This window comes from Mesoplodon densirostris, chromosome 5, assembly GCF_025265405.1.
Source record: "Mesoplodon densirostris isolate mMesDen1 chromosome 5, mMesDen1 primary haplotype, whole genome shotgun sequence".
Classification (NCBI taxonomy): Eukaryota; Metazoa; Chordata; class Mammalia; order Artiodactyla; family Ziphiidae; genus Mesoplodon; species Mesoplodon densirostris.
The window spans coordinates 77,808,488-77,835,592 of NC_082665.1; the positions used below are offsets into that span (position 1 = coordinate 77,808,488).

The 27,105-nt window shown below is 49.3% G+C and overlaps 2 protein-coding genes across 2 annotated transcripts in view; both read right to left on the minus strand.

Moving 5' to 3' along the window:
* The window catches only part of LOC132490646 (death-inducer obliterator 1-like), a 64,092-nt gene extending 39,591 nt beyond the window's left edge, over nucleotides 1-24,501 (minus strand). The window contains 2 exon segments of the mRNA XM_060099042.1: nucleotides 22,363-22,606; nucleotides 24,342-24,501. The gene's annotated coding sequence lies outside the window, so the exon portion shown is untranslated.
* A 1,050-nt stretch (nucleotides 24,502-25,551) lies between these two features.
* LOC132490647 (transcription factor-like 5 protein) lies at nucleotides 25,552-26,796 on the minus strand. Its single transcript, XM_060099044.1, is given in 4 exon segments — nucleotides 25,552-25,706; nucleotides 26,122-26,397; nucleotides 26,400-26,426; nucleotides 26,429-26,796. Coding segments are annotated over 4 exon segments (681 nt in total). The 5' UTR covers nucleotides 26,718-26,796; the 3' UTR covers nucleotides 25,552-25,617.
* Nucleotides 26,797-27,105: the final 309 nt, after the last annotated feature.

Below are 27,105 nucleotides of genomic sequence, written 5' to 3' on the forward strand. Positions count from 1 at the left end.
ATCGCTTTCATAATTTCTTCCCAGAAATTCTAAGGGAAAATTTCACGTCACGAAACAAAAACAAACCCCTATGATCAAGGCAAAAGTTAAAAGAGAAGAATTGTGTTCTGTTCCTAACACAACTTAAAATGTGGGTCCACACACAACAGCAGGTCACCAAACGGTGGTCACACCGTACTAGTAACAACTTTTCCCCAGAGGAAAAGAACGGTGGGCGGTCATCCCTGAAACTGGGAAAAAGAAAACCTGGAGGCGAACATGATGCACTGAGATAGTTTTGTATCTTTACATTTCTAAGTGCAAATGTCCTCTCAGCTGAAAACGGCTCCACTTCCTAAGCAGACCTAGGAATACCAACACGAAACCTAAGGTTCCCCCAGGCCACCCAAGGGCAGGAAGCAGCCCACCACCTCCCAGGCCGCTCTCCAACGTTTTGCTGTCAAGGTCCCTTTATACCCTTAAAACCTGAGGACCCCAAAGAGCGGTTGCTCATGTGGGATATGTATTTCCAAAATTAAACCTGAGAAAGGCTTTCAGAATTGTGGATGTTCCCTGATACCACATCAAACCGCGACAGGCCGCAGTTCCATGAAAACCACTTGTGACACGAATCTGCAACCACAGCCATGAATGCTCCGCACCTTCCTGCGTCGTAACGCACTCTGAAAACATCTTTTGCCTATGTGCACGGTGGCCAGTTGGACACATGCAGAGTCCACACGCTGGCACATTTCATTAGACGACATGAGACGCATCTCTTAATGTGAGCGCCCATCTCCTGAAATGTCTTTCGTTAATGGGAAGCCATCAAGCTCAGGGTGGCAGATAAAAGCTTTTCCAAATGCTAATTTTCCTTTAACACCGGAATTTTGTCATCAGTAACAAATATAGTCAGTTGATTTCCTCGAGTCTCACACTGTGCATCTTCGAGAGAACGCCTGACACACACCACCTGAAAAATGCAGTCCATCGGCACTGCTCTGCGGCCCCTGGCTGCGGGCGCCTCTGGCCCCTCAGGGGCACTACCAGGAACCTCTGCGCCAGCAGTGCGAACGCCGACCCGGCAGGGCTGGCTCACGAGGCCGACTGTGACCCTGGACAGGGCTTCTGAGCTCTTAGCCTCCAAAGGGTTTCAAAACACACCATTTCCGGTAGCTCAAGAACATTCTGGATACACGCCAAGCACTCACACGAATCCGCACTCCAGTGTCAGAGGAGAGGAAACATTTGCTTCCACAAAACTGTTCTAAAGCCCCACTTCGTTTTCCCTTCAGACTATACAACCCTTGGAAAACGTTAAGCTGCCAGAAGTGATTTTCTTTCGAGCAAAACCCAAAATACGCTCCCCAAACAAACAACGTGGGTGCTGCCCGACTCTACAAGCACGTAAATCTGAAGGCTCCACTACTACAAAGCTTGCCACAGGTAAGTAACCGCATCTTACCCATCTGAAGATGCTTAGTTCTATGGACTGGAGACTCATTTCTCTGAGATACTTTAAAATGTAATATAGAACCACAATGAAGCTCCTATTTTCACAGCACAACAAACACGAGAAAACAGTTGCGGCTTCTCAAAAACATAACACACAAGCATGCACCTGCCCTGCCCACCTAGCGGCAAAACAAGGTGGTCCTCCGAATCTCACACCCCGAAACAACATTCAAAGCTAACAATTTTAATTTTGAAACAATTCTAACCTGCGGGTCGCAAATTATATCCAGTGCTACAACAGAACCCCATTATTTCGGTCACAAATTATATCCAATGCTACAACGTAACCTCATGATTTCGGACTCTGCTAACTCAACTTATGGTTCTAACAGGCTGGGCCAAAGTTCACAGATATTTCACGTTAAGAGTCTTCCGTCTCAGGACGAATCCTTTGCTGGGGATGAGGAGGGATTGAGAAGGTGCTGAAAGTTCTATGAAGTACTGAAAACAGCAAGCTTTCACAATTTCACAAGCCTCTTGCACAATTCCGTTTTTATTAATGGGACAGTCACTAACGAGGCCACGCCCAGGAATTTGAGAGGACATGCGACATCCTGCCGCCCTGGCAGCGGTCCCTCTCAGCGACCCCACGCTCATCCTGACTCGACTGCCCTAGTGGCACTGCAGTCCTTTACGTGGCCAATCCAAAGTCTGCTGCTTGCCAAATAACACTGTCATTCAAATTCCACTGAAGCAAAAGGACCCACAGCACGATAAGCTTCTCAAGCGGTAACTACAGAGAGAAATCTAGGAACCTCCTGCTGTTCAAAATTTCTTAGGTGTTTTTGCCTCACAGGTCTGTGCAGACAGAAAGTCAAACTTGTTGCTGAAAAGCTCGCCACGACTGGTGCCTCGGCAAAGCTCTGGTGAGGCCGGGACCCCAGCTCCCCGTTGGCGGGCGGGCAGCGGGCACTCTGGTTTCTCTCTATCCACTTCCTAGTGAAAACACAGGCTTGTGACCCCGGTGGGCAGCTCTCCAAAAGCGCTTCAGGAACAACCAGCAGAGCCACCTGAATGCGTCCAGGGTAAGGTGGAGGCAACGAGGCTTTCCCTGTCCTCTACGGAACCGCTTGCTACCTTGGATGGACTCCTGCTGGGGTCTGCACGTTTGTGTCCCCGGAGCCCTCCTGAATGGGATATCTGCCCTGGAAAAGAGGCCCCAGAGCCCACCTGGCCCTGCCACCGGGACCCAACTGCCCCGGCATCTTGACCTCGGGCCTCCCGCCTTCAGAGCTGCAAGAAATCAAGTCCACTGTGTCAAAGCTCCTAGCCTGTGGTCCTTGCCACGGCAGCCCGAGTGCACTGAGGCAGCTCCCTCTTGTCTCTCAAGGAACAAGAAGACATGGCTTCAAACACTGGCAAGGGACTCTCTGAATCCTACACCCTGGGGGTTGGTGCTTGTAAGACAAGGCCCCCGCCAGGGTCTTAGGGACCCTCGGAACTGCACAGGATCCTGTCCTCACCGAGTCTGCAAGATGGGGCAGGTCTGGCTAAATGCCCAGGACAACACTGGGATGGGCCCCCAAACGGGAGCCTCCCCCATCCTTCCCCAACCAAGACAGAGGGTGTGACTGTGAGGTGGCGGGGAGGGAGGGTCACAGACGGGACCTGGGCACAGTAAGTCGCTCCCCAGGACAGTCAGCCCTGCTGGGCACCTCAGGGGTTGCTTCCTAGGGACCCTGATCCTCCAGCTCCGCCCCCCTAACCACCCACCCTATCGCTTTCATATCCGCAGTGGTCTGTCTGGGCCCCGAGTGCACCCGGGCTGGCTACTCCCTTCCAGCACCCACGGGGGCACTGCTCCAGATCCCCGTGTCACCCGTAGCACCCAGTGCAGGCCCGGTGCACCGTGTCTCGCTGCGGCAAGAACTGTTGGTCAGGATCCGGTGAGAGGCTGTGGGTGAGGACAGCCTACGATAAAGGCAAAATGCCACCGTTCCCTCAGGCCCAAAGACCCCTGGGGCCTCCTCACCCACAGCGCACCCCGGCTGTACTCTGGGGCTCTGGTTCCCGCCGGTCCACTTTGAGGGGGACGTGTGCACTGAACCCTCTTCACTGGGGACCACAAACTAGCCAGATAGTCCACGCTTTTCCCAAAAAGCGAGAACGTGGTGGAGGGCCCCCTGAAAACATTGCCTGTCTTCTTAAAAGTAACCCATTTCCCCAGGTGTTAAAGTTCAGAGTCAACTGCCTTTTCAAATTCCCATTTCTCAACAACAAGAGCATTTCTAACCATGACCTACAGCAGAGGTTCTCAAAGTGTGGCCCCCGGGCCTTTCAGGAGGGCCCCCCCAAGGTCAAACTATTTGCACAACACTAAGGGCACAGACGTGGTGGTTTCTCAGAAGCCAAATGACAGAGATAGGACGAAGGAGACAAGAGAATCCGGCTACTGTCGCTTAAGCCAGACGTTCAGGAGACCTGCAAAACCCTAGGACAACACTACCTTTCTCATTAAATTGTTTTTCTTTTGGAACATAGTTGCCATAAAGTGTTATTTACGTTATTCTTTTTAAGTATATTTAAATGTCTCATTTTTAATGCCAAATATGGAAAATATCCATGGACACAACATAAACAAAAGCCCTCTGGGGTCCTTGTTAATTTTAGGTGTAAAGGGGTCAGTCTGAGTATGGCCAACGGCACAGACTTGACACGACTGGCTACTTCAAAGGGCTGCTCTTGATGGGCCAGTGAGCCTGCAGGGCCGGGACAGTGACGCTCCAGGAGGCTGCGCTCCCAGACCCTCCCCACCTCTCCTCGGATGGCTGAGAGGCACCGGTTATGAAACGGCGGCATTCAGAGGGACGGCCACCCGAGTCCAAAGAGAAAATGGCTGGAGGAGAAACCAAAGGCCTGCTGCTTCTCACAAGTACCTGCTTCATGAGTGGAGCTGCACCTCATGCCACAGGCCAAGGGGCAAAAGGAATGCTTGGAGACCTTGGAAACGCAAACGTCAAGAATTCAACTGTATACTTGAGCTGGAATCTTCCTTTCTTTCTCTGAGATTAGAAGAGGCCAATGTCTACCTTTGGGGGGCAAGTGGGGAAGGTCCAAGCTTAAATAAAGCAGTTATTAAATAAAAACAGGATTTTACAGATCCACGCAGAGCTCAACTTGAGGCAACTTCTCCGACTCCTGCCACCACTGCCCGGGTCGCCAAAGTGCAGAAGAAAGCCACCTTACTACTAAAAACACAAATACTGTTTAAATTACAATCTAACAAACCTAAAGAGTCAATGGCTAGCCCTGTCTCCATGGGGCACTGGGGGCATTTCAGGGGGACCACTCCTTGTGCCGGCTCAGCATGCCAAGTCCTGACCAAGGCAGCCCCCAGTGTCCTCCTCCGCTGACCACAGCATGACCACACCCACACACTAACAAGTAGGCTAAGTCCTCTGATAAGCAGAGAGGGGGCTGGGAGGCTCAAGGGGCAGCGCCACGGAAGAAGGCAGGCTTCACACCAGGGTGTCCCTGCCTTCAGTCCCAACTACAAACCTATCAAACTCGTGTCCCCTGCCTTGGCAGGCGGATTCTTAACCACTGTGCCACCAGGGAAGCCCTAGAACACTATACCTATGTCATCCTTTTAGTTAAAAATCTAAGGAAGATTTCAGAGGACTAATGGGATGATGATTGAACATCACCAGGGTACCGCTCATCTATGTGTATTTACATATTTAAAGAACGTTTCTCCTCCTGTGCCCTCATTCAATCACGATACCTAGTTTGATCCACAAATGTGTCTCTGTTTCTAGGTAAGTCCGCAGTGTTAACATTTTAACACATTTTGCTTTCTAGACCCAGGACTCCCTGCCCGCAACTCACCTCTTCCTCACCTCACACCAACTGCCTCCCCTGTAACTGTGGTCTCCTTGGGTGACCTCAGAGCAAACATTCCGTCCCACCTCCTTTTAAAGAGATAGCGACCATCTCACTCTGGTCACCCCCGGCCCCCCATGGCCACCACCTCTCTCACATATGGTCAACCCATCTCAAAATGAGAAACTTCTCAGGAGAAACTGTTCAAAGCAGTGAACATTTATAAAAGCAGAGAAAGTACGATGATCTCAGAAATTAAAACGTTTTTAAGGTTTGTGTTGATCTGAACCACCCACACAACAAAAAACCCATGCCTCTGGATTTGACTTCTGAATCGTCAGAAAAGGAAAATCCAGCTATTTCTGTTAAGTGGAATGAAGTACTTTATTCAGAACAGATCATATCATTTTAGATCATCTGGTTCGTTTTGGTTCTTTTTTTTGATTTTACATTTGCAAGATCGCTTTCATAATTTCTTCCCAGAAATTCTAAGGGAAAATTTCAGGTCACGAAACAAAAACAAACCCCTGTGATCAAGGCAAAAGTTAAAAGAGAAGAATTGTGTTCTGTTCCTAACACAACTTAAAATGTGGGTCCACACACAACAGCAGGTCACCAAACGGTGGTCACACCGTACTAGTAACAACTTTTCCCCAGAGGAAAAGAACGGTGGGCGGTCATCCCTGAAACTGGGAAAAAGAAAACCTGGAGGCGAACATGATGCACTGAGATAGTTTTGTATCTTTACATTTCTAAGTGCAAATGTCCTCTCAGCTGAAAATGGCTCCACTTCCTAAGCAGACCTAGGAATACCAACACGAAACCTTAGGTTCCCCCAGGCCACCCAAGGGCAGGAAGCAGCCCACCACCTCCCAGGCAGCTCTCCAACGTTTTGCTGTCAAGGTCCCTTTATACCCTTAAAACCTGAGGACCCCAAAGAGCGGTTGCTCATGTGGGATATGTATTTCCAAAATTAAACCTGAGAAAGGCTTTCAGAATTGTGGATGTTCCCTGATACCACATCAAACCTCGACGGGCCGCAGTTCCACGAAAACCACTTGTGACACGAATCCGCAAGCACAGCCATGAATGCTCCGCACCTTCCTGCGTCGTAACGCACTCTGAAAACATCTTTTGCCTATGTGCACGGTGGCCAGTTGGACACATGCAGAGCCCACACGCTGGCACATTTCATTAGACGACATGAGACGCATCTCTTAATGTGAGCGCCCATCTCCTGAAATGTCTTTCGTTACTGGGAAGCCATCAAGCTCAGGGTGGCAGATAAAAGCTTTTCCAAATGCTAATTTTCCTTTAACACCGGAATTTTGTCATCAGTAACAAATATAGTCAGTTGATTTCCTCGAGTCTCACACTGTGCATCTTCGAGAGAACGCCTGACACACACCACCTGAAAAATGCAGTCCATCGGCACTGCTCTGCGGCCCCTGGCTGCGGGCGCCTCTGGCCCCTCAGGGGCACTACCAGGAACCTCTGCGCCAGCAGTGCGAACGCCGACCCGGCAGGGCTGGCTCACGAGGCCGACTGTGACCCTGGACAGGGCTTCTGAGCTCTTAGCCTCCAAAGGGTTTCAAAAGACACCATTTCCGGTAGCTCAAGAACATTCTGGATACACGCCAAGCACTCACACGAATCCACACTCCAGTGTCAGAGGAGAGGAAACATTTGCTTCCACAAAACTGTTCTAAAGCCCCACTTCGTTTTCCCTTCAGACTATACAACCCTTGGAAAACGTTAAGCTGCCAGAAGTGATTTTCTTTCGAGCAAAACCCAAAATACGCTCCCCAAACAAACAACGTGGGTGCTGCCCGACTCTACAAGCACGTAAATCTGAAGGCTCCACTACTACAAAGCTTGCCACAGGTAAGTAACCGCATCTTACCCATCTGAAGATGCTTAGTTCTATGGACTGGAGACTCATTTCTCTGAGATACTTTAAAATGTAATATAGAACCACAATGAAGCTCCTATTTTCACAGCACAACAAACACGAGAAAACAGTTGCGGCTTCTCAAAAACATAACACACAAGCATGCACCTGCCCTGCCCACCTAGCGGCAAAACAAGGTGGTCCTCCGAATCTCACACCCCGAAACAACATTCAAAGCTAACAATTTTAATTTTGAAACAATTCTAACCTGCGGGTCGCAAATTATATCCAGTGCTACAACAGAACCTCATTATTTCGGTCACAAATTATATCTAATGCTACAACGTAACCTCATGATTTCGGACTCTGCTAACTCAACTTATGGTTCTAACAGGCTGGGCCAAAGTTCACAGTTACTGATATTTCACGTTAAGAGTCTTCCGGGGCCTCCCTGGTGGCGCAAGTGGTTGAGAGTCCGCCTGCCGATGCAGGGGATACGGGTTCGTGCCCCGGTCTGGGAGGATCCCATATGCCGCGGAGCGGCTGGGCCCGTGAGCCATGGCCGCTGAGCCTGCGCGTCCGGAGCCTGTGCTCCGCAACGGGGGAGGCCACGGCAGTGAGAGGCCCGCATACCGCAAAAAAAAAAAAAAAAAAAAAAAAAAGAGTCTTCCGTCTCAGGACGAATCCTTTGCTGGGGATGAGGAGGGATTGAGAAGGTGCTGAAAGTTCTATGAAGTACTGAAAACAGCAAGCTTTCACAATTTCACAAGCCTCTTGCACAATTCCGTTTTTATTAATGGGACAGTCACTAACGAGGCCACGACGCCCAGGAATTTGAGAGGACATGCGACATCCTGCCGCCCTGGCAGCGGTCCCCCTCAGCGACCGCACGCTCATCCTGACTCGACTGCCCTAGTGGCACTGCAGTCCTTTAGGTGGCCAATCCAAAGTCTGCTGCTTGCCAAATAACACTGTCATTCAAATTCCACTGAAGCAAAAGGACCCACAGCACGATAAGCTTCTCAAGCGGTAACTACAGAGAGAAATCTAGGAACCACCTGCTGGTCAAAACTTCTTAGGTGTTTTTTCTTCACAGGTCTGTGCAGACAAAAAGTCAAACTTGTTGCTGAAAAGCTCGCCACGACTGGTGCCTCGGCAAAGCTCTGGTGAGGCCGGGACCCCAGCTCCCCCTTGGCGGGCGGGCAGCGGGCACTCTGGTTTCTCTCTATCCACTTCCTAGTGAAAACACAGGCTTGTCACCCCGGTGGGCAGCTCTCCAAAAGCGCTTCAGGAACAACCAGCAGAGCCACCTGAATGCGTCCAGGGTTAGGTGGAGGCAACGAGGCTTTCCCTGTCCTCTACGGAACCGCTTGCTACCTTGGATGGACTCCTGCTGGGGTCTGCACGTTTGTGTCCCCGGAGCCCTCCTGAATGGGATATCTGCCCTGGAAAAGAGGCCCCAGAGCCCACCTGGCCCTGCCACTGGGACCCAACTGCCCCGGCATCTTGACCTCGGGCCTCCCGCCTTCAGAGCTGCAAGAAATCAAGTCCACTGTGTCAAAGCTCCTAGCCTGTGGTCCTTGCCACGGCAGCCCGAGTGCACTGAGGCAGCTCCCTCTTGTCTCTCAAGGAACAAGAAGACATGGCTTCAAACACTGGCAAGGGACTCTCTGAATCCTACACCCTGGGGGTTGGTGCTTGTAAGACAAGGCCCCCGCCAGGGTCTTAGGGACCCTCTGAACTGCACAGGCTCCTGTCCTCACCGAGTCTGCAAGATGGGGCAGGTCTGGCTAAATGCCCAGGACAACACTGGGATGGGCCCCCAAACGGGAGCCTCCCCCATCCTTCCCCAACCAAGACAGAGGGTGTGACTGTGAGGTGGGGGGGGAGGGTCACAGACGGGACCTGGGCACAGTAAGTCGCTCCCCAGGACAGTCAGCCCTGCTGGGCACCTCAGGGGTTGCTTCCTAGGGACCCTGATCCTCCAGCTCCGCCCCCCTAACCACCCACCCTATCGCTTTCATATCCGCAGTGGTCTGTCTGGGCCCCGAGTGCACCCGGGCTGGCTACTCCCTTCCAGCACCCACGGGGGCACTGCTCCAGATCCCCGTGTCACCCGTAGCACCCAGTGCAGGCCCGGTGCACCGTGTCTCGCTGCGGCAAGAGCTGTTGGTAAGGATCCGGTGAGAGGCTGTGGGTGAGGACAGCCTACGATAAAGGCAAAATGCCACCGTTCCCTCAGGCCCAAAGACCCCTGGGGCCTCCTCACCCACAGCGCACCCCGGCTGTACTCTGGGGCTCTGGTTCCCGCCGGTCCACTTTGAGGGGGACGTGTGCACTGAACCCTCTTCTCTGGGGACCACAAACTAGCCAGATAGTTCACGCTTTTCCCAAAGAGCGAGAACGTGGTGGAGGGCCCCCTGAAAACACTGCCTGTCTTCTTAAAAGTAACCCATTTCCCCAGGTGTTAAAGTTCAGAGTCAACTGCCTTTTCAAATTCCCATTTCTCAACAACAAGAGCATTTCTAACCATGACCTACAGCAGAGGTTCTCAAAGTGTGGCCCCCGGGCCTTTCAGGAGGGCCCCCCCAAGGTCAAACTATTTGCACAACACTAAGGGCACAGACGTGGTGGTTTCTCAGAAGCCAAATGACAGAGATAGGACGAAGGAGACAAGAGAATCCGGCTACTGTCGCTTAAGCCAGACGTTCAGGAGACCTGCAAAGCCCTAGGACAACACTACCTTTCTCATTAAATTGTTTTTCTTTTGGAACATAGTTGCCATAAAGTGTTATTTACGTTATTCTTTTTAAGTATATTTAAATGTCTCATTTTTAATGCCAAATATGGAAAATATCCATGGACACAACATAAACAAAAGCCCTCTGGGGTCCTTGTTAATTTTAGGTGTAAAGGGGTCAGTCTGAGTATGGCCAACGGCACAGACTTGACACGACTGGCTACTTCAAAGGGCTGCTCTTGATGGGCCAGTGAGCCTGCAGGGCCGGGACAGTGACGCTCCAGGAGGCTGCGCTCCCAGACCCTCCCCACCTCTCCTCGGATGGCTGAGAGGCACCGGTTAGGAAACGGCGGCATTCAGAGGGACGGCCACCCGAGTCCAAAGAGAAAATGGCTGGAGGAGAAACCAAAGGCCTGCTGCTTCTCACAAGTACCTGCTTCATGAGTGGAGCTGCACCTCATGCCACAGGCCAAGGGGCAAAAGGAATGCTTGGAGACCTTGGAAACGCAAACGTCAAGAATTCAACTGTATACTTGAGCTGGAATCTTCCTTTCTTTCTCTGAGATTAGAAGAGGCCAATGTCTACCTTTGGGGGGCAGTGGGGAAGGTCCAAGCTTAAATAAAGCAGTTATTAAATAAAAACAGGATTTTACAGGTCCATGCAGAACTCAACTTGAGGCAACTTCTCCGACTCCTGCCACCACTGCCCGGGTCGCCAAAGTGCAGAAGAAAGCCACCTTACTACTAAAAACACAAATACTGTTTAAATTACAATCTAACAAACCTAAAGAGTCAATGGCTAGCCCTGTCTCCATGGGGCACTGGGGGCATTTCAGGGGGACCACTCCTTGTGCCGGCTCAGCATGCCAAGTCCTGACCAAGGCAGCCCCCAGTGTCCTCCTCCGCTGACCACAGCATGACCACACCCACACACTAACAAGTAGGCTAAGTCCTCTGATAAGCAGAGAGGGGGCTGGGAGGCTCAAGGGGCAGCACCACGGAAGAAGGCAGGCTTCACACCAGGGTGTCCGTGCCTTCAACCCCAACTGCAAACCTAACAGCTAGCTGTGCTGCCCAGGGAAATGGGGACAACTGTGAAACTCCATCGTGTCAAGTGCCAGTCAGAATATGATAAATAACCTGTGTCATTTGTAAGGGGGCTCCCAGCATGCCTTTTTTTTTTTAAACTAAGGGACACAAACCAGTGTCCATCACCAGGAGACCAGTTTGAGAAAAACCGAGAAACAGCCGTATGATGCAATACTTTAAGACTGTAATTAAAGGATGATGAACTCTACAGCCCCTGCCATGGAAAGAGCCCCACACCCTTGAGCGAAGCCAGCAGGTAACAGTTCCCAGCACATCTTGACCCCCACCCCCACCCTGCCCCAACCAAGTTCACAAACACATCCACAGCTGTAACTGGGCTTCCAAATGGTGCCATTTCTGGGGTTTCTGCTTTCTTTATATCCTTTCATATTTTATATCCTTTCTTTATATCCTAATTTTCTCTCTATATAAACTTACCTTTGCAACCCATACACAGTACAGCTCTCTTTACATTGGGGGAGAACCTCATTTCCCTTCCTGTAGTAAAGGTGTATTAAATACCTCTTGAGTGTCTCTATCAGCATATGGAAAACAAAACCATAGCACCTAAGTTTGACACTCAAGACAGAAACTTCTGCTTCACAAATTACAAACAAGATAATCACACCGACTAAGTAGGTTGTACAATCACGGCTACAACAATTCTTATTAAAATGCGTACAATTACCTATTCAAATACACGCAACAACTTACCCTCAAAATTAGAGGTGACCTTTCAACAATGCAGGAACTGGACTCCCATCCATTTCCCGTGTATAACTTATACTTGGCCTCCGTATACAGCAGACTGTGCAGTACCGTACTATGTACTACTGGAAAAAGTCCCTGTGTAAGTGCACCCGGACCGTTCAAACCCATGTTGTTCAAGGGTCAACTACACTACTCAAAAAAATAAAATGAAGAGAACAGTATGGAGGTTCCTTTAAAAACTAGAGTTGCTGTATGATCCAGCAATCCCAGTCCTGGGCATGTATCAACCTAAATGTCCACTGATGGATGCAATGGATAAAGAAGATGTGGTTAATGTATACATCAAAACATTACTCAGCTATAATGAAATGCCATTTGCAGCAACATACATGGATCCAGAGATTATTATACTAAATGAAATCAGAGAAAGACGAATATATATCACTTATATGTGGAATCTAAAAAACTTGACATAAATAAACTTACTTATTACAAAACAGAAATAGACTCAGACATAGAAAACAAAGTGTATCCCACGGCCCGCATGCTCGGGCAGGGGGATAAATTAGAGTTTGGAATTTTTTTAAAAAAAGGCCTAAGCGAGACTCCAGGAAGTGTGGGCGCTTAAGATCAACGGAGCTCAATGTAGACCGTTAGGCCTCCTCCTTCCCAAATAGTACATGTCCATTAGCTTTTAGTCACACAGCCTTTGCAGTGGAATTAACACACATCATTTGATGCTGGCCTTAAAGAGAGTAGCATTAGGTTTCCACTGTACCTGACGCCACCATTTAAGTAAGAAGAAATGCAAAAGGGACTCTTTAAGGAAAGTTTTTCTTAAAGGACTTCCCGAAGCCACCAGTTGTATGAGAAATCAGGCCTCTACTGGACACAGTGCCAACTGCAGGGACCCAAGGACAACAGTGAACTGACCTGTAAACATTCAATCTTCGCTCTGTAAGAGCCAAATGGAAATCACTTGGTAGCTTGCAACACGTGGATAAAAAAGGTAAAACACGTCATGTTAACAGAAATAAAAAACAATCAGTACCTGGAACATCTGGAAAACACACACAAAAAAGACCCAGTCCGCGGGCTGCCAGGGAAGGGGCTCCGCGCCAATAAGGCACCCTGTGCTCAGTCACGGAGAGACTTCCAGTGTCAACAGCAGGACCCACAACTCCACCGCCAAGAAGAAAACGGGAGCCGAGTCCCCACTCCAAACCCTCCCCGCCTCACCAAGAAGATAAACCCCACCCACACGAAGGGCCACCTGAAGCACTGGGCGTCGCCCCGTGTCCAGGTTCCAGTGACGCATTTCCTCCACAAGCCATGGTGATGCTCACACACGCATACATGCTGGGAGGGGCACTGCTCGCCAGAAAGAAATGGTGACCCCCGGTAACAGCAGACAATCAGGGGAGGGGCCCACGGCCCAACTTTTAATTCTGCCCTTTCTTATCAGAGCATAACTCGCTTCGCCTGGAACAGCCTGAATTTAATCGAATACTAATACAAGACAGTTCTCGGTGGAAAATCAGAAGGAAATTAAAGATACACCTTATTCCTAAACTCACTGCTAACCTAAGTCTGCAAGAACACGGGCAGCTAGGAAACAGAAGGTGCTCAGGAAATGCATTAGGCAGAACGCTTCACAACAGGGTTGGGGCTGGGCCTCCCCAGGCGACCCCTGAGACGTCTCTGCCGTGTTAAGATGGGAGAGCAGAGGACTAGACGTGGAGACGTGTATGGTCAATACACGCCACCCTCAAGTGCCAACAAGGGGCCCCAGGCTCCAGGGACATGGCTGCCGACCCTCACAGGACCCCATTACACACGTCTCCAGGGCTGGGAAGGCCACCCTTCTGGTCCCTGCTACAACCAGGGTGCTTGGCACACAGGATGCAATAAATGTTTGTTGAATACAACAAGAAATCGTTCTAAAGGTCACAGATCTTATTTCCTTAAAATCCATGACTAAGATATGGGGATATGTGCATGTGGATAGCTGATTCACTTTGTTATAAAAGAGAAACTAACAAACCATTTTAAGCAACTATACTCCAATAAAGATGTTGGAAAAAAAATCCAGGGCTAAAGCACCTTTCTTGGAAACATGAAGGCAGGGACTACGTAGCTCTGGGGAAATCATGGAACATTTCTTTGGGGTTGGTCCAACGGCCCAGTTAGAACCCAGCTCTGCGATCTGGATTGCTGGATCTTGAATCAAGGGGTGCGAATGGGGTGGCCCCTCTATCTATTACCTCTCCTGATGCCCCGCAGAATCTGTGTTTCCTGTTCTGTGACTCTCGGATCTAGAGGGCTCAGTCCCGAGGGGAAGAGAGCTTCCTCGCGGGGACGCAGTGAGGCTTCCTGGCGCCGTCGCGGGAGGCTGTGGCCTGGCCACTTGGGACTCTTCAGGCCCAAAGCAGGGGTGGCAGGGCCCGACTGTCCAGGGTGAGGAGCCGGAGAACCCAGGTCCTCTTCGTCCTCCAGGCCTGTGGACTGCCACAGCGATGCCCTCGGGCCCGACGGCTGAGCCTCAGACCCAGCAGAAGCAAAGGTTTGGGTCACCCACCAGGCCACGGACTCCCAGCAGCTGCTCGGGGGCCCAGGGAGCGTGGACGGGTTCATGGAGGAGGGTCGTTGTCGGTACCAGCGCAGCGGCTGCCACCAGGAGTGACGGCTGTGACAGCCGCGCCTCGTCCTGCCTCTGATGGAAACGTGCCTGCGTGTTTATCCACCGCACGCTTTTGTTTTCTCCTCCTTGCGCGTCCCTGGTCGCGTTGGATATGACGGGAATGGCCGGCCTTATTCCCATGGTCTGCAGGACCGGGAAGCCCGCCCAGAAGTGACGGGAGGTCCAGTCCCCTCTCCTGGGGGCGAGGACAGTGGCGAGGCGGGCGTCGTGTTGGGTGGGAGGTGAGTTTGTGCCTGTCTTCCTTTGGGAATTTGGCTCAAAGGGCGGCTGAAAGCAAGGCATGCAGGCACGCGGGGGGGCCGAGATGATGGGTCCACTCACCCAAATTTGGGTCCACTCACCCACGCACAGTAAGGCCAATCTACTGACACTGGCTTGCAGTGAAAGAAAGTGCAGCTTTTATTGCGGGTGCCAAACAAGAACTTCAGGTCTTTTGAGCAATAGCTGCCCACACTGCTTGTTTGGCAGCTGCAAGAAACGCTGAACTTTTTTTCACCGCAACTGGTGACAGCAAATTGGCTTTACTGTGTGCAGGCAAGTGGACCCACATCTGGTTCAGTACCATTCAGCCTCATCAATAAACAAACAGCAAGGAAAATAGGAAAGGGGAGCCATAACAGATTAAAAGGTATTTAAGAGCTATGAACCAAATGCAGTGTTTGGATACTGATTTGAGTAAGTCAACAGTAAAAAGACACTTGTGAGCCAATCAGAGAAATCTGGACAGGGATGGAGATTAAGGAGGATGATGATGACCTGATTGTGCTTTTAAACAGCCCTTTTCTTTTTAGAGATACATTTGTGAATCAAAATGATATGACATCTGGAAATGCTTTAAAAGAACTCAGTGACGGTGGGAGGATGGCGATGTATAGGTGAAACATAGTTATGCCTGAAGCTGAGTTATTGCACACGGGAGTTCATTATTCTAGCCTCTCCGTTTTTGTGCATGTATACATTTCTGTAAGTTTTTGTTTTTAAGCACAGCATTCCTACACAATTAAGTCTAAGTTTATATGTTTTTATTGCGGTAAAATATATATAACATAAAATTTGCCATTTTTTACCATTTGGAAGTGTACAATTCAGTGGCTTAAGTACATTCACAATGTTGTGTAAACATCACCGTTATCTATTTGCAGCACTTTCTCATCTCCCCAAACTCAAACTCTGTCCCTGTGAAACATGTTCCCTCCATCCATCTGCCTCCCCCAGTCTCTGGCCCCCCTCATTCCATTTTTTGACGTTATGAATCTGATGACTCTAGGTACTTCATGTAAGTGGAATCAAACAGTATTTGTCTTTTTGTGTCTGCCTTTTCCCGGTCAGCAGCCTGTTTTGGAGGTCCATCTATATTGTGAGGCATGTGTCAGAACTTCATTCCTTTTCATGGCTGAATAGTAATCCATTGGCTGTACAGACATTCTGCTTATCCATTCGTCTGTTGATTGGATTGTTTCCACCACTTGGATTGTTTCCACCTTTTGGTGACTATGAATAAAGCGGCTACGAACACTGGTATACAAATATCTGTTTCAGTCCCTGCTTTCTATTCTTCTGGGTAATTCCTATTCTTTTGGATCATATGGTAATTCTGTGTTTCACTTTCTGAGGACCCACCAGCTGCACCATTTTACATTCCCACCAGCAATCCCGAGGGCTGCAATTTCTCCACATCCTCACCAACACTTGTTATTTTCTTTTCTAAGAGCCACAGCCAATGGGTGTGAACTGCTATCTCACATCCATTAAAGTGCTTTTGATTTGCATTTCCCTGATCATTGGTGATGTTGAGCATCTTTTCATGTGCTTATTGGCCATGTGCTTATCTTCTGTGGAGAAAAGTCTATTCAAGTCCTTTACCCATTTTTGAATTGTGCTGCCTCTTTGTTGCTGGACTACAATAGGTTTATATTTAATTTGTGTCCAGGAAGGGAAGTATAAGCGCTCTCTCTGCTGCCACTGCGCTGACTTCTGAGTCATCTGGAACGGCTGGAGCACTCCACCTGTCCACACGCTAAGTGGCATCCCAACCAAGGCCATCTGCCATTTGCAACAACTGTCTATGCTCAGAAGCTATATCTGCACATAAATACATTCTAATTTCCTTCCCCAAATTTAAAAGATTTTCAACGGGTCTTAATGCAATGTAAGATGAACCATGGTTTGATATATTGGTTTCTATATTCTGACACCCAAAGCCCAACTATACAATATTTGCCTATATTTCAGAAGGTAGAATTTACCTTTGAGAATACCTAAATAGAAGTCCGAAGGAAGACAAGAATCATCTCTCAGATGTAAGAAAGTACTTCAAGAGATTTTCTAAACAATCGTCATAAAATGAGGTGGATAGCCCTGGGCACCCGTCTTTATTTTGAATACTTCTGCCAGCAGTGGGGTTAAGGTGTAGCTCAGTCTAGACTCTCACGAGGTCCCTGCGACTCAGTTCATGGGAACTTGGGGTGACCGTGAAAGAGGGAGACAAGTGGACACCTCCCGCCCTTGACTGCCTCAAAGGGAAGCTAGTAATTGTTACTCTGCTCTCTCAAGTAGCGTCTATTTCAATGAAACTTAAGTGAAATAGCTGAGTTTGAAGGGATTTTTACAACTCATCAGACACCCGGAGATGACCTCTGGTCAAAGTTGGATATTCACATTAAATTTGTAAATAGGAGAAGGTCAATAATAAAAACTATTTTTCGTAGGAAAAAGAAAGACTGTTCCAATTACATGTCAAGAAATTATACCAGGAAGTCAGGAAGAGGAAGAAAACTGGTGTCATCTGTACAGAGAGACGAGAGACTTAAAGGAAAAGGGTTAATGAAACCAAGAGGGGTGACAAACTTCGGGGCCCAGGTGGGAGGGTGTGCCCCCGACACTCAGCCACGCTGAGAGCCCCACAGAGATGGGACAAGGCCAGTCACGGCGGGAGATGCCACGGGGGCTCTCAGAACCACAGGTCTGACAGACAAGAGAGGACAGGAAAGGCCTGAATCACAATTCGTAACCTCAACCTAATAAACATACACAATTCGCCAAACAGAGAATGCACATCCTTTCCAAGTAAACACAGAATTTAAAAAAATTGACCACATAAGAGGTCACAATGGAAGTCTCAACAAGATTTAAAAAACTGCCATCTTCACTGATCACAATGTGATAAATAAATGGGAGGAATAGATAAAATGCTGTTCTTCTAAAGAACAGTCTTATCTGCAAAACAGAAACAGACTCACAGACATAGAGAACAGACTGGTGGTTGTCAAGGGGGTGGGGGTGGGGGATTGATGGAGTGGGAGCTTGGGGTTAGCAGATGCAAACTATTACATATAGGATGGATAAACAAGGTCCTAACCCTATATAGGGTTACAGTTCCCGGTATAGCACAGGGAACTATATTCAGTATCCTGTGATAAACCATAATGGAAAAGAATATGAAAAAGAATGTATGTATGTGTATATATATATATATGTATATATATATATGTATATGTATATATATATATATATATATACACACATACGTGTGTGTATATATATGTGTATATACCTATATATATACACCTGAGTCACTTGACTCTACAGCAGAAATTAACACAACATTGTAAATCAACTATACTTCAATAAAATAAATTTAAAATAAAAAGGACAGAATTCCTACTGCACAGGAAAGGGAGAAGTAATAGTACAGCTACACCTGATAACTGGGGATGGTGCGCAAGGACAAGTGGGTGCGGGGCGGCCCCCAGCCCATCTTCAGGTGGAGGAGGGAAGACAAAGCAGGGGGGCAGCGCCACTTTCCTGCCCAATCACTGTGATGGTGACATGACAGAGGAGAGGGGAGCACAGAGTGAGAGACTGCCCCACAGCCCCAGAGCCTGGCTAGGGTTCAAGGTCATGAACCCAAAATGTCACCTCACAACAACTGTGTCACCAGTGATCCTGGATTGGGGCTGGACGGGGGAAAATGGTGTAGAGGGTGTTATTGGGACACGAGGCAAAATTTGAATTAGATAAGAGTATTACAGCAATGTGAAGTGTCCTGATTTGGGCCATTGTATTCTGGTTATGTAAGATAATGTAATATTCTTTAAAATCACACACTGAAGTGTTTGGATATCAAGGGGCATGGTGCCCACAGGTTACCATCAAATGGTTGAGACTGCGAGAGACAGAACAAATGGGGCAAAATGTGAACAACTGGGGGTTCTGGGTAAACCTGGGTGGGCACACAAGGAGCTCTTAGCACTCATCTTGGAATTTTCCTGCAAGTTTAAAATTATATAAAAATTTTTAATTACCATAAATAAATACAACGAATCATCTAAATCCAGGGTTCTACAGGCACCTGTCTGGCCCGATCTCTTCAAAATCTCAGTGCCGTAATACAAACTGTGGGGTAGGAAGGCCTGCTATAGCTTAGAGACAGAAAAACGTCACTGAAGGCAACACAGGAGCATGGCTGGGTGCTGGTTTGGAAAAACACGCAGCCATAAAAGTCACCTTTAGAACATCTGGGGGACATGGGAATACAGACTGGGTAGTAGATGGTATAAGACAATGACTATCGACCTTGTGAGGTGTGAAAACGGCACTGGCGTTACGTGGGCGACGCAGGCGTAAATATTTAGAGGTGACGGGTCATGACATCTGTCATTGTCTTTGAAATTGTGCTGTGCGCGTGCACGTGTGTGTTAAACACGGTAAATGTTGACGGCTCAGACTAGGTGAGGGGAGGGCAGGTGTTCAGTGAACTCTGTGCTCACTAGAAAAATAAAACAAAGCGAACCACCTGCTTGCAGACTCGTTTACTCATTCTCAACTTCTCCACCTGATGCCTCCTGGGCACTGAAAACCTAGCCCGTGGGACACAGAACGTGGATTCCGCCCCACCCCATCCTGCTCGTCCACACGTCTTCCCATCTCAGGAAACGGCGCCACCCGCCCACCTGCTCCAGCCAGACGCCCCACCGTGATCCCCACTTCCTCTGCCCAGCAGCCCTACATCCAGCACCGCGGGCCCTGGCCAGTCACAGCAGAGCGGCTGCGGCCTCTGACCAGGGTCTGTGTCTCCACTCCTGCCCACCCCAAACCTCTCCTCCTGGAGTCCAGTCTCCCTGCTGCACAGCAGGGAGAGCCATCTTTGCAGCATGTCAACCAGACCCCACACCGGGATGGAGGTGGTCCATTCACCCTCGACCTCTCAGCCGCTTTCCTCCAGCCCACGGGGTCTCTGTCTTATTCAAGGTGCCCCCAGTGTCTGGGATACAAGCCTGGTTAGAGTCGGAACAGACCTGTGGGATGACATGTGTACTGAAATAATTTAGGAAAATCACGGAAGACTTTTGTGTACCACATCTTTCAAAATGTTCATGCAAGGAAGAGGGGGAAAGTCACTGAGGAAACAGGAAGGACACAAGGGTTTAAGCTACCTACATTCTAATTCCCCCCCAAATTGCTACTGACGTCACACGTCACTTCAGCCTGTTTCCTGATGGGTCTTGTAATCCGACCCAGAAACAATCTACAACTTCAATGTAACTAAATTTCACAAATATTCAGGAAGCCTAAGACACATAAAAATTAATGTCCGGAAGTTTTTAACCTATTTTACCTTTGCGTAGAGATTGTGACAGTTAAGTTTTTTTATTGCTGTAAACACCTTCATCATATTTGAAGGAATCATATAAATAAGAGTTTACCACCATTAGGTACACAATTAAATCATTGTTTTAAATAGAAAAGCTTTATTTTTTTACAATAAACCAAGTCTATCGCTAAAAAATAATGGTAAAGAGTAACCACACTATAAATAACCAGAAATGATCCAATCAGCACAAACTGCACACAGGGATCGCTTTCAAAGGCAACTAAATATACAAGGAAAGTAAGGAACTGGACGAAATTACGAAATACACAAGATAGAAATGCCCATAGGCACAGAAAAGGGAAACGGAGAAGACAAACTCTTAGCACTCAGCCCCAGGGGCTTCACTCCAGGCGACCTGGGGCGCTCGGCCGTCGCTGCCCCAGGATCTAGATACGGAAAGCTCTTCTGCAAAAGGTTCCACGTTTACAGTGCCAACCTCAGCTCGGTTCTCTAACCAGGCCCGTGCTGCCGTCAACGGCAGCGACTACACGACAGCCAGGACCAGCAGCAAAACCCGGACGCTCTTCACTAAGGCCTCATCTACAGCGGCCAGCCCCCCTTCAGTGGCCCACTAAGCCCAGTCGCGCTCCCTGCAAAGTTTCCTGTTTACTTCTCCTGGGCCAGGAGCAAGGACCAGGTCCAAGTCTCTAGACCAAGGATGGACCCAAACCCCCTGAAACTGGAAGCAAAATTGTGTGTGTGTTTCTTCTGGGCAGGACATTCTTTCACTCACCTGCCCTCCAGGTGCCAAGAAAGTCACAGAAGCTAGGATTCACAGCTTTGATCCTCCAGGTGTCCCGGTTCATAAAGGACCACAGGCTACCAGCCGGTTAATATCCCCAAACCTGGTCGTTTTAGGGATGATTTACATCACAACTGGAGTCTTAGACCATCTTTAACTTTTACGTATTACGTTCAGATAATACGGCCCTTGTTTCTATTTCCCCACCTGTACGCTCAGAACTTTAGAGCAACTTTCTAAGGTAACAACAACAGCAGGAATTCTCTAGATGCTCTCTAACTGCAGGCACTCGGCCAGACACTACATTTCAGCTTCTTTACTTCCTGTGTCCCATCTACGCAGTAGGTAATATACCTATTTTATAGACGAGAGACTCAGGTGGAGAGGTAAAGAATGTGTAGGAAGTTGTTAAACTAGGGAATGGCAGAGCAAGAAATTAAACTTTTACCGTCAACACGTAGTACATATAAGGCTTTTTTTCAGACGGTAGGTGCTCAGCAAATGTTTATTAAATAAATATAAACCATGCCCATTATGGTTCACGGTGAGTTCAGTGATGCCCATCACTTGGCGTGTATGTGCGGACACACCCTTAGGAAAGGGATCTAGATGCCTAGCTTTAATATATCCCTTTAAAGAAATAAATTTCCACCGCTCCACACTGTAGGTTCAGAGATGAATATTTGTCTTGCTCAATGCTCTATTTCCTGAGCCTAAAACAGAAACCGGTACAAAGTACTCAACAAATGACTAACTTAATTAACTCTATGTTAGGGAATCATCCCGTACCCAGCTATAACAGAAAAAGTAACCACGTTTTGCTTCTACACAGAACAGCACAAATAAAATCCACAGATAAAACAACTTACATAAGCTGTAACTTCCTCCTTCTTCAATATCCTTAAAAGAACCAAGCAAAACGGAGTAACCCAGTGTGCAGGCGGACTCCCTCCCAGGAAGGCGGCCCCGGCCAGCACCTGGGAACTTAGATTTCGGGGGGGTTCCCACCACCATTGGTCACTGGCTTATGCTAAACACCAGCTTTCCTTCTGGGCGTCTGGGATTTGGCCGCATGCCACCTAGGGAATACCCCCCACAACCAGCCCCCAGGAGGATCCATGGCCCCGAGTCTCTAAGGAGCTTTGCTGTCCGGGAACATGTCACCAGTGCTGGGGGGTGACAGGCATCCTGAGTGGCTCCACTGAGAGGTGTTCTGGGGAGCTGGCGCCTGGGGCCCCTAGACCTCTCCCCATGCGCCTCTGCTGACTTTGCTGGGTTCTTTGCCCAAAATATATCAAAGCCATGAGTCCTCCTAATGAATCTTCAAACCTGGGGGTGGTCTTGGCTACCCCCATCCACCTAGCAAAGCAAGGTGACCATTGACTCTTGCCAGCTTTCCCTCCCTTGAACACAGAAGTGCCTGCACCATTGTTTTCTACAAAAAGGTGCCTGTTACCAGCACTGACTCTCATCAGCTTGGCGTCTAGGACAACTGTATACCACCGACAGCACGCATTACCTTCTATCTCTTTCCATGCGGTTGTGCCTCTCCCTCCGCTGGGACCTGCCCCGTGGGGGCCCGCTCTGCCTCTGCTCCCCGAGGGCGGCCTGGGGCGACTCCACCGACGGCCAAGCACCCTGCGCTGCTGTGGAGCCTTCACCCACATTCCGGAGCTCTCCCAGGGTTCTTCGTTCTCTGTTTGTGTCCAACTGACGTATCCTACTGCGACTCCTCTTATTTCTTGCTTGTTTACATAGCGCTTCTTCTTTGCAAAAGAAGGAAAAAGTGGTGTTTTAATTGTTTGGTTCTTCTAAACTTACCCTCGTGAATGCTGAATATATTTTTTGGTATTTTCGATCCAAGATATAAACATGAATGGGTAAGGAGCACACAGAACCAAACAAGAAGCGCTCCAAAATTCCATAGAAACATCCGGCACAAGGCTCTAGGTTTCAAACTATACAACTGAACATAAACTAAATTAAAACACCCCAGAGGGCTTTCCTGGTGGCGCAGTGGCTGAGAGTCCGCCTGCTGATGCAGGGGACACGGGTTCGTGCCCCGATCCCGGAAGATCCCACATGCCGCGGAGCGGCTGGGCCCGCGAGCCATGGCCACTGAGCCTGCGCGTCCGGAGCCTGTGTTCCGCAACGGGAGAGGCCACAACAATGAGAGGCCCACGTACCGCAAAAAAAAAAACACCCCAGGTATTATGTAATCAATGCAGCTTATACAGCAATACAATCAAAAGTCCCCCTTTTAAATCAAGAGCCATTTTAACTGTCATCTATGAATAAAAAAACCAAGAAGTTGTTTGATTTTTCTGATATTCAGAATGGGAAAAAAAAACAAACCTAGAAATATTTTCTCCAAAAGATTTTCTTGATATGCAATTATTCTAAGATGATAACTGATATTCTAACTGCAATGCTCAGAAGAGGACAGAACCTAAGTGGTTTAGGATTAAACACGCCCTCACCTTACAAGTGAGATTCCCCCCACAAAAGGAGTAATCACGTCATAGCTTTGACCTGTGCTACAGAAATATGTCAAATTTCTATCACAGTACAGCAGGCGTCTAATAAGTACCTGTGGTGATGTGCATTCCCGAGGTACCGTACAAAGCCAAACCCTCTACGGTGAAAGAATCACTTAACACACATTTCAGAATGGTGATAACTTTTCAAAAGACATAGAGAGGAATTCACAAGTATTGGTAATATTTTGGTTCTTCAGCTGAGTAGTCAGTACAGGGACTATTTTAATTTTAACCTTTATACCTTACAAATGCTAACATATACTTTCACGAGCAATGTCATAAGAACAATGGAAAATTAATCACTGGCGTGGGAGAAACAAGGAGAGCTCCATCCCTACCCTGTCTTTATCAGCTCTTGAAAAGCTGAGTGTAAGCTGTGTTATTGTTGGATAACTCGAAAAAGAATGTTTTCCAGGAAAAACGGATTGAGGGTTAACATCAGGGGTAAGCAAAGTTTGCCTTCAGAAGTTTCTTTCTTTCTAAGACTTTCTGTTATCACCATATGGCCTCTTGTTACCAACTCAATCCTTTGCCCATCTGCAGATGGTCCCCTAAAGCTCTGAGCGGATTTCAGACTCCTGCCTCACTCATGAAGTATGAAATAAGAGACAAAAAAAAAAAAACCAACACTAAATTTGCTGTCAGTAACGAAAATGTACCTAAGTCTATCATGTTTCTGTTTAAGGAGGTTACTGTTAAGAAAAAGCAGCCCCTAAACTCAACATTTCCAGGCCAAGGATAAACGTGATGTTCAAAATTCGCAAGGATGTTCCAAGTGAGGTGACTGGGCAGAGGGACAGAAGGATTCCTAAGATGCAAGCAGGCTTCCGAGATCCTTTCATTGGTTTATAAACCAGCTCTCTCCCCTCCCCCACCCGTGGCCAAAAAAAAAAAAAGGGGGTGCAGAGACATCAGGCAGGAGGAGAAAGCACCTGCCAGCTTCTGTTTTATCGCTTACCTCCTACTTTAATCCGAACCTGCTCAGGCAAAGCTTTGTTTCTACTACCCAAAGTCTGTTTAGTGGATTCAATTTACTTCTGATAACAGAAAGAAAATGCTCTCGGCAATCCAATATCCTGATGCTTGGTAGCTTCAAGTACAGAACGTGAGTTACTACAACTCTGGAAAACAATGAAGCAACAGGAACGTTATCAACAGGTGACAATCTCCTCTCTACGCACAAATAAAAGGCACTTTAACAGAAGTTACGTCAAAGTTATTCACATGAACTTGAAGAACTTTAGGTGCACGAAGGATTTTTAAATATCCCCGAACCACATAAATACTCTCGATTTTAACAAGTTATCGAGCTCAATGAAAGAAAGAAACATCCTTGGGACCTAACTAAAATACAATTTATCCATTTAACACAAAAGAGCAAAGCTTCGCAAATCATTTTCCCTACCTGTGTTTGTGAAAGCTTAGAATTTCCACTAGTAGAGCAACTATTTGCAGTAAACAGAGGGTATGTAAATTGAAGAGCAGTAGTTGCAGCAGCTGTTTTATTTTTCACTAATGTTCTACATTTGTTTTGTTGCTGATGAAGTGGAACATTCATTAATTCGGATGGATGGCGAATAAGAGTTACCAAACTGCCAAGACAAAAGAAACCCAGAAACACATGAAGAGTATGTGGCAGGTTAAGTTTCCTGAAACACCACAAATCACTATTACACTCTAATGGCTAACATTTGATTTTCTGGATAGGAACTCGAATCTGTTACCATGAATGACCCCCATCATGGAAATCTCTACAAAACAATTATCAGCTAGTGTTGTAGGGGACAAGTTCAAACTTTCTTCCTCACATTGGAAGGTGTGGCTGTGTGTCATCTTTTAGTTACACCTCCCTTCCCATTACACTTCTGACACCAATCTCTGTTTTTTTTTGGCCATCCTCCAAAATCTGACGACTATGGGCAAAATGGGGAAAACGACAGGGTGGGGACAGACAGAAAGCTAAGGAGACACCCTAGCAGACAGGCTACTACTCCTCTCCGATAGTTGTTGCTGCGAGATCACTTATGGGCTGGCAGTCTGGCTGAAGGATGAAGCTGCATTTTACACTCAAAGCCTCACAACATGACGTCTGTCCTCCCAGGGGATGCATTTGTGCAAGATCAGGTCAGCCTCAACCTGAGTCAACAGACGGGGAAGCAGAGGTCTCTCCTGACATTTAGGTGGGTGATTTGGGGACAAAACCTTTCTTCCTCAGGAACATGTGTGCACTTATCTCAACTCATCTCTCTTCCACATGCAGACGCAGAGCGCACACCGCAAAGGTAATGCTGCAGGCTGTGTACTTGATATCTGCTTGCTGTGCCTGCACAGAGCACACAAACTTTCAGCTCAGCCTCCAGACCCACTGAGGTCTGCTCCCTGTTAAGATGCAAGCTGCAGTGAGGCCGCTGGCCTCTGCAGAAAACCCTGGTCTACATCCAGACCGAGGCTGGTGCTTCTCTGCACAGGACCCTGGTCTACACCCGGACCCAGGCTAGTGCCTCCCTTCAGAGGCCCCTGGTTCCACCCGGATACAGGCCGGTGGCCTCTGCTGAGGACCCTGGTCTACACCCACACCCAGGATGGTGCTTCTCTGCAAGGACCCTGGTCTATACCCGCACACAGCCTGGTGTTTCTCTGCACAGGACCCTGGTCTACACCCTGATCCAGCCGGGCCCGCTCCCTGGGGGATGCACCCACTGGTTGAGCGCCATGCCAGGCTCGGGGGGGATCCGCACCGCGCGGGGCTGGCGGGGGCTCGGCTGCTATGCTGTTGAAGCCGTCCTCCAGGCGGACGCGCACCGCCGACTTGGCCCGCACCTCGCTCGCGCCCTCCACGTTCTCCTTGCCGGCGCCGTCGGGCGCCTTGGGCCGGAATGCGCCGGCGCCCGGCGTGTTCTCGGCGGCGCGGGGCGCGCCCGCCTCGCTCAGCAGCATCATGCGCAGCTCCTGGAAGTCGATGTGGCCCAGGCACTGGTTGGCGTCCGCGAAGCCACCATCGGCCAGCGCAGGCGGCACAGCACCGAGTACACGGGTGGCGCGACCCCGCCGCCGCGCCCACGGCCGCAGCGAAGCCCCCCGCCGCTGCGCCCGGCGCCGCCGCCGCCAGGAAGCAAGAGTTGACGCGCGTCTCCAGCTCGCCGGCGGCCTTCGCCGCCTCTATGTGCGAGTAGAGGATGTGCTGCAGCTGCGTGTACTCGATCTCCGTCATCTCCACAAGGCTCAGGTCGCTGATCCTGAAACTCAGCCCCGCCTCGCCGAGCGCCGCGTCCGCGCCCTCGGGGCCCGCCGGCCCGCCCGCCTGCGGCGGCTCCTGCTGCCCGGAGCCCGACATGCCTGCGCCAAAGGCGTGTGGCGCGCGGGCGGGCCGGCTGGGCCAGGCCGGGCGGTCGGGTACGCAGAAACCGACGGCCGCGGCGGGCCTGCGCCGCCCGCCCGCACGCAATGGCTGACGCTCCCCGGCCCCACCCCGCACCGCACCGCCCCGCCCGGAGGCCCCACCCCGAGGGCGGGCCACACCCATCGCCCGCCCCGCCCTCGCCGCGGCGCCCCGTCCCGAGCTGCGCGCGCATGTTGGGGGCGCGGGGTTCTGGTGCTGGCGGCGCGGCGCGCGGGCCCAGGCCGTCCAAGTCCAGTGCCTGAGGGGCCAGACCACCCGGGTCGAGTGTCCGCAGGGCCGGGCCGCCCGGATCCCAATGTCCAAGGGGCCAAACGCGCGAGTC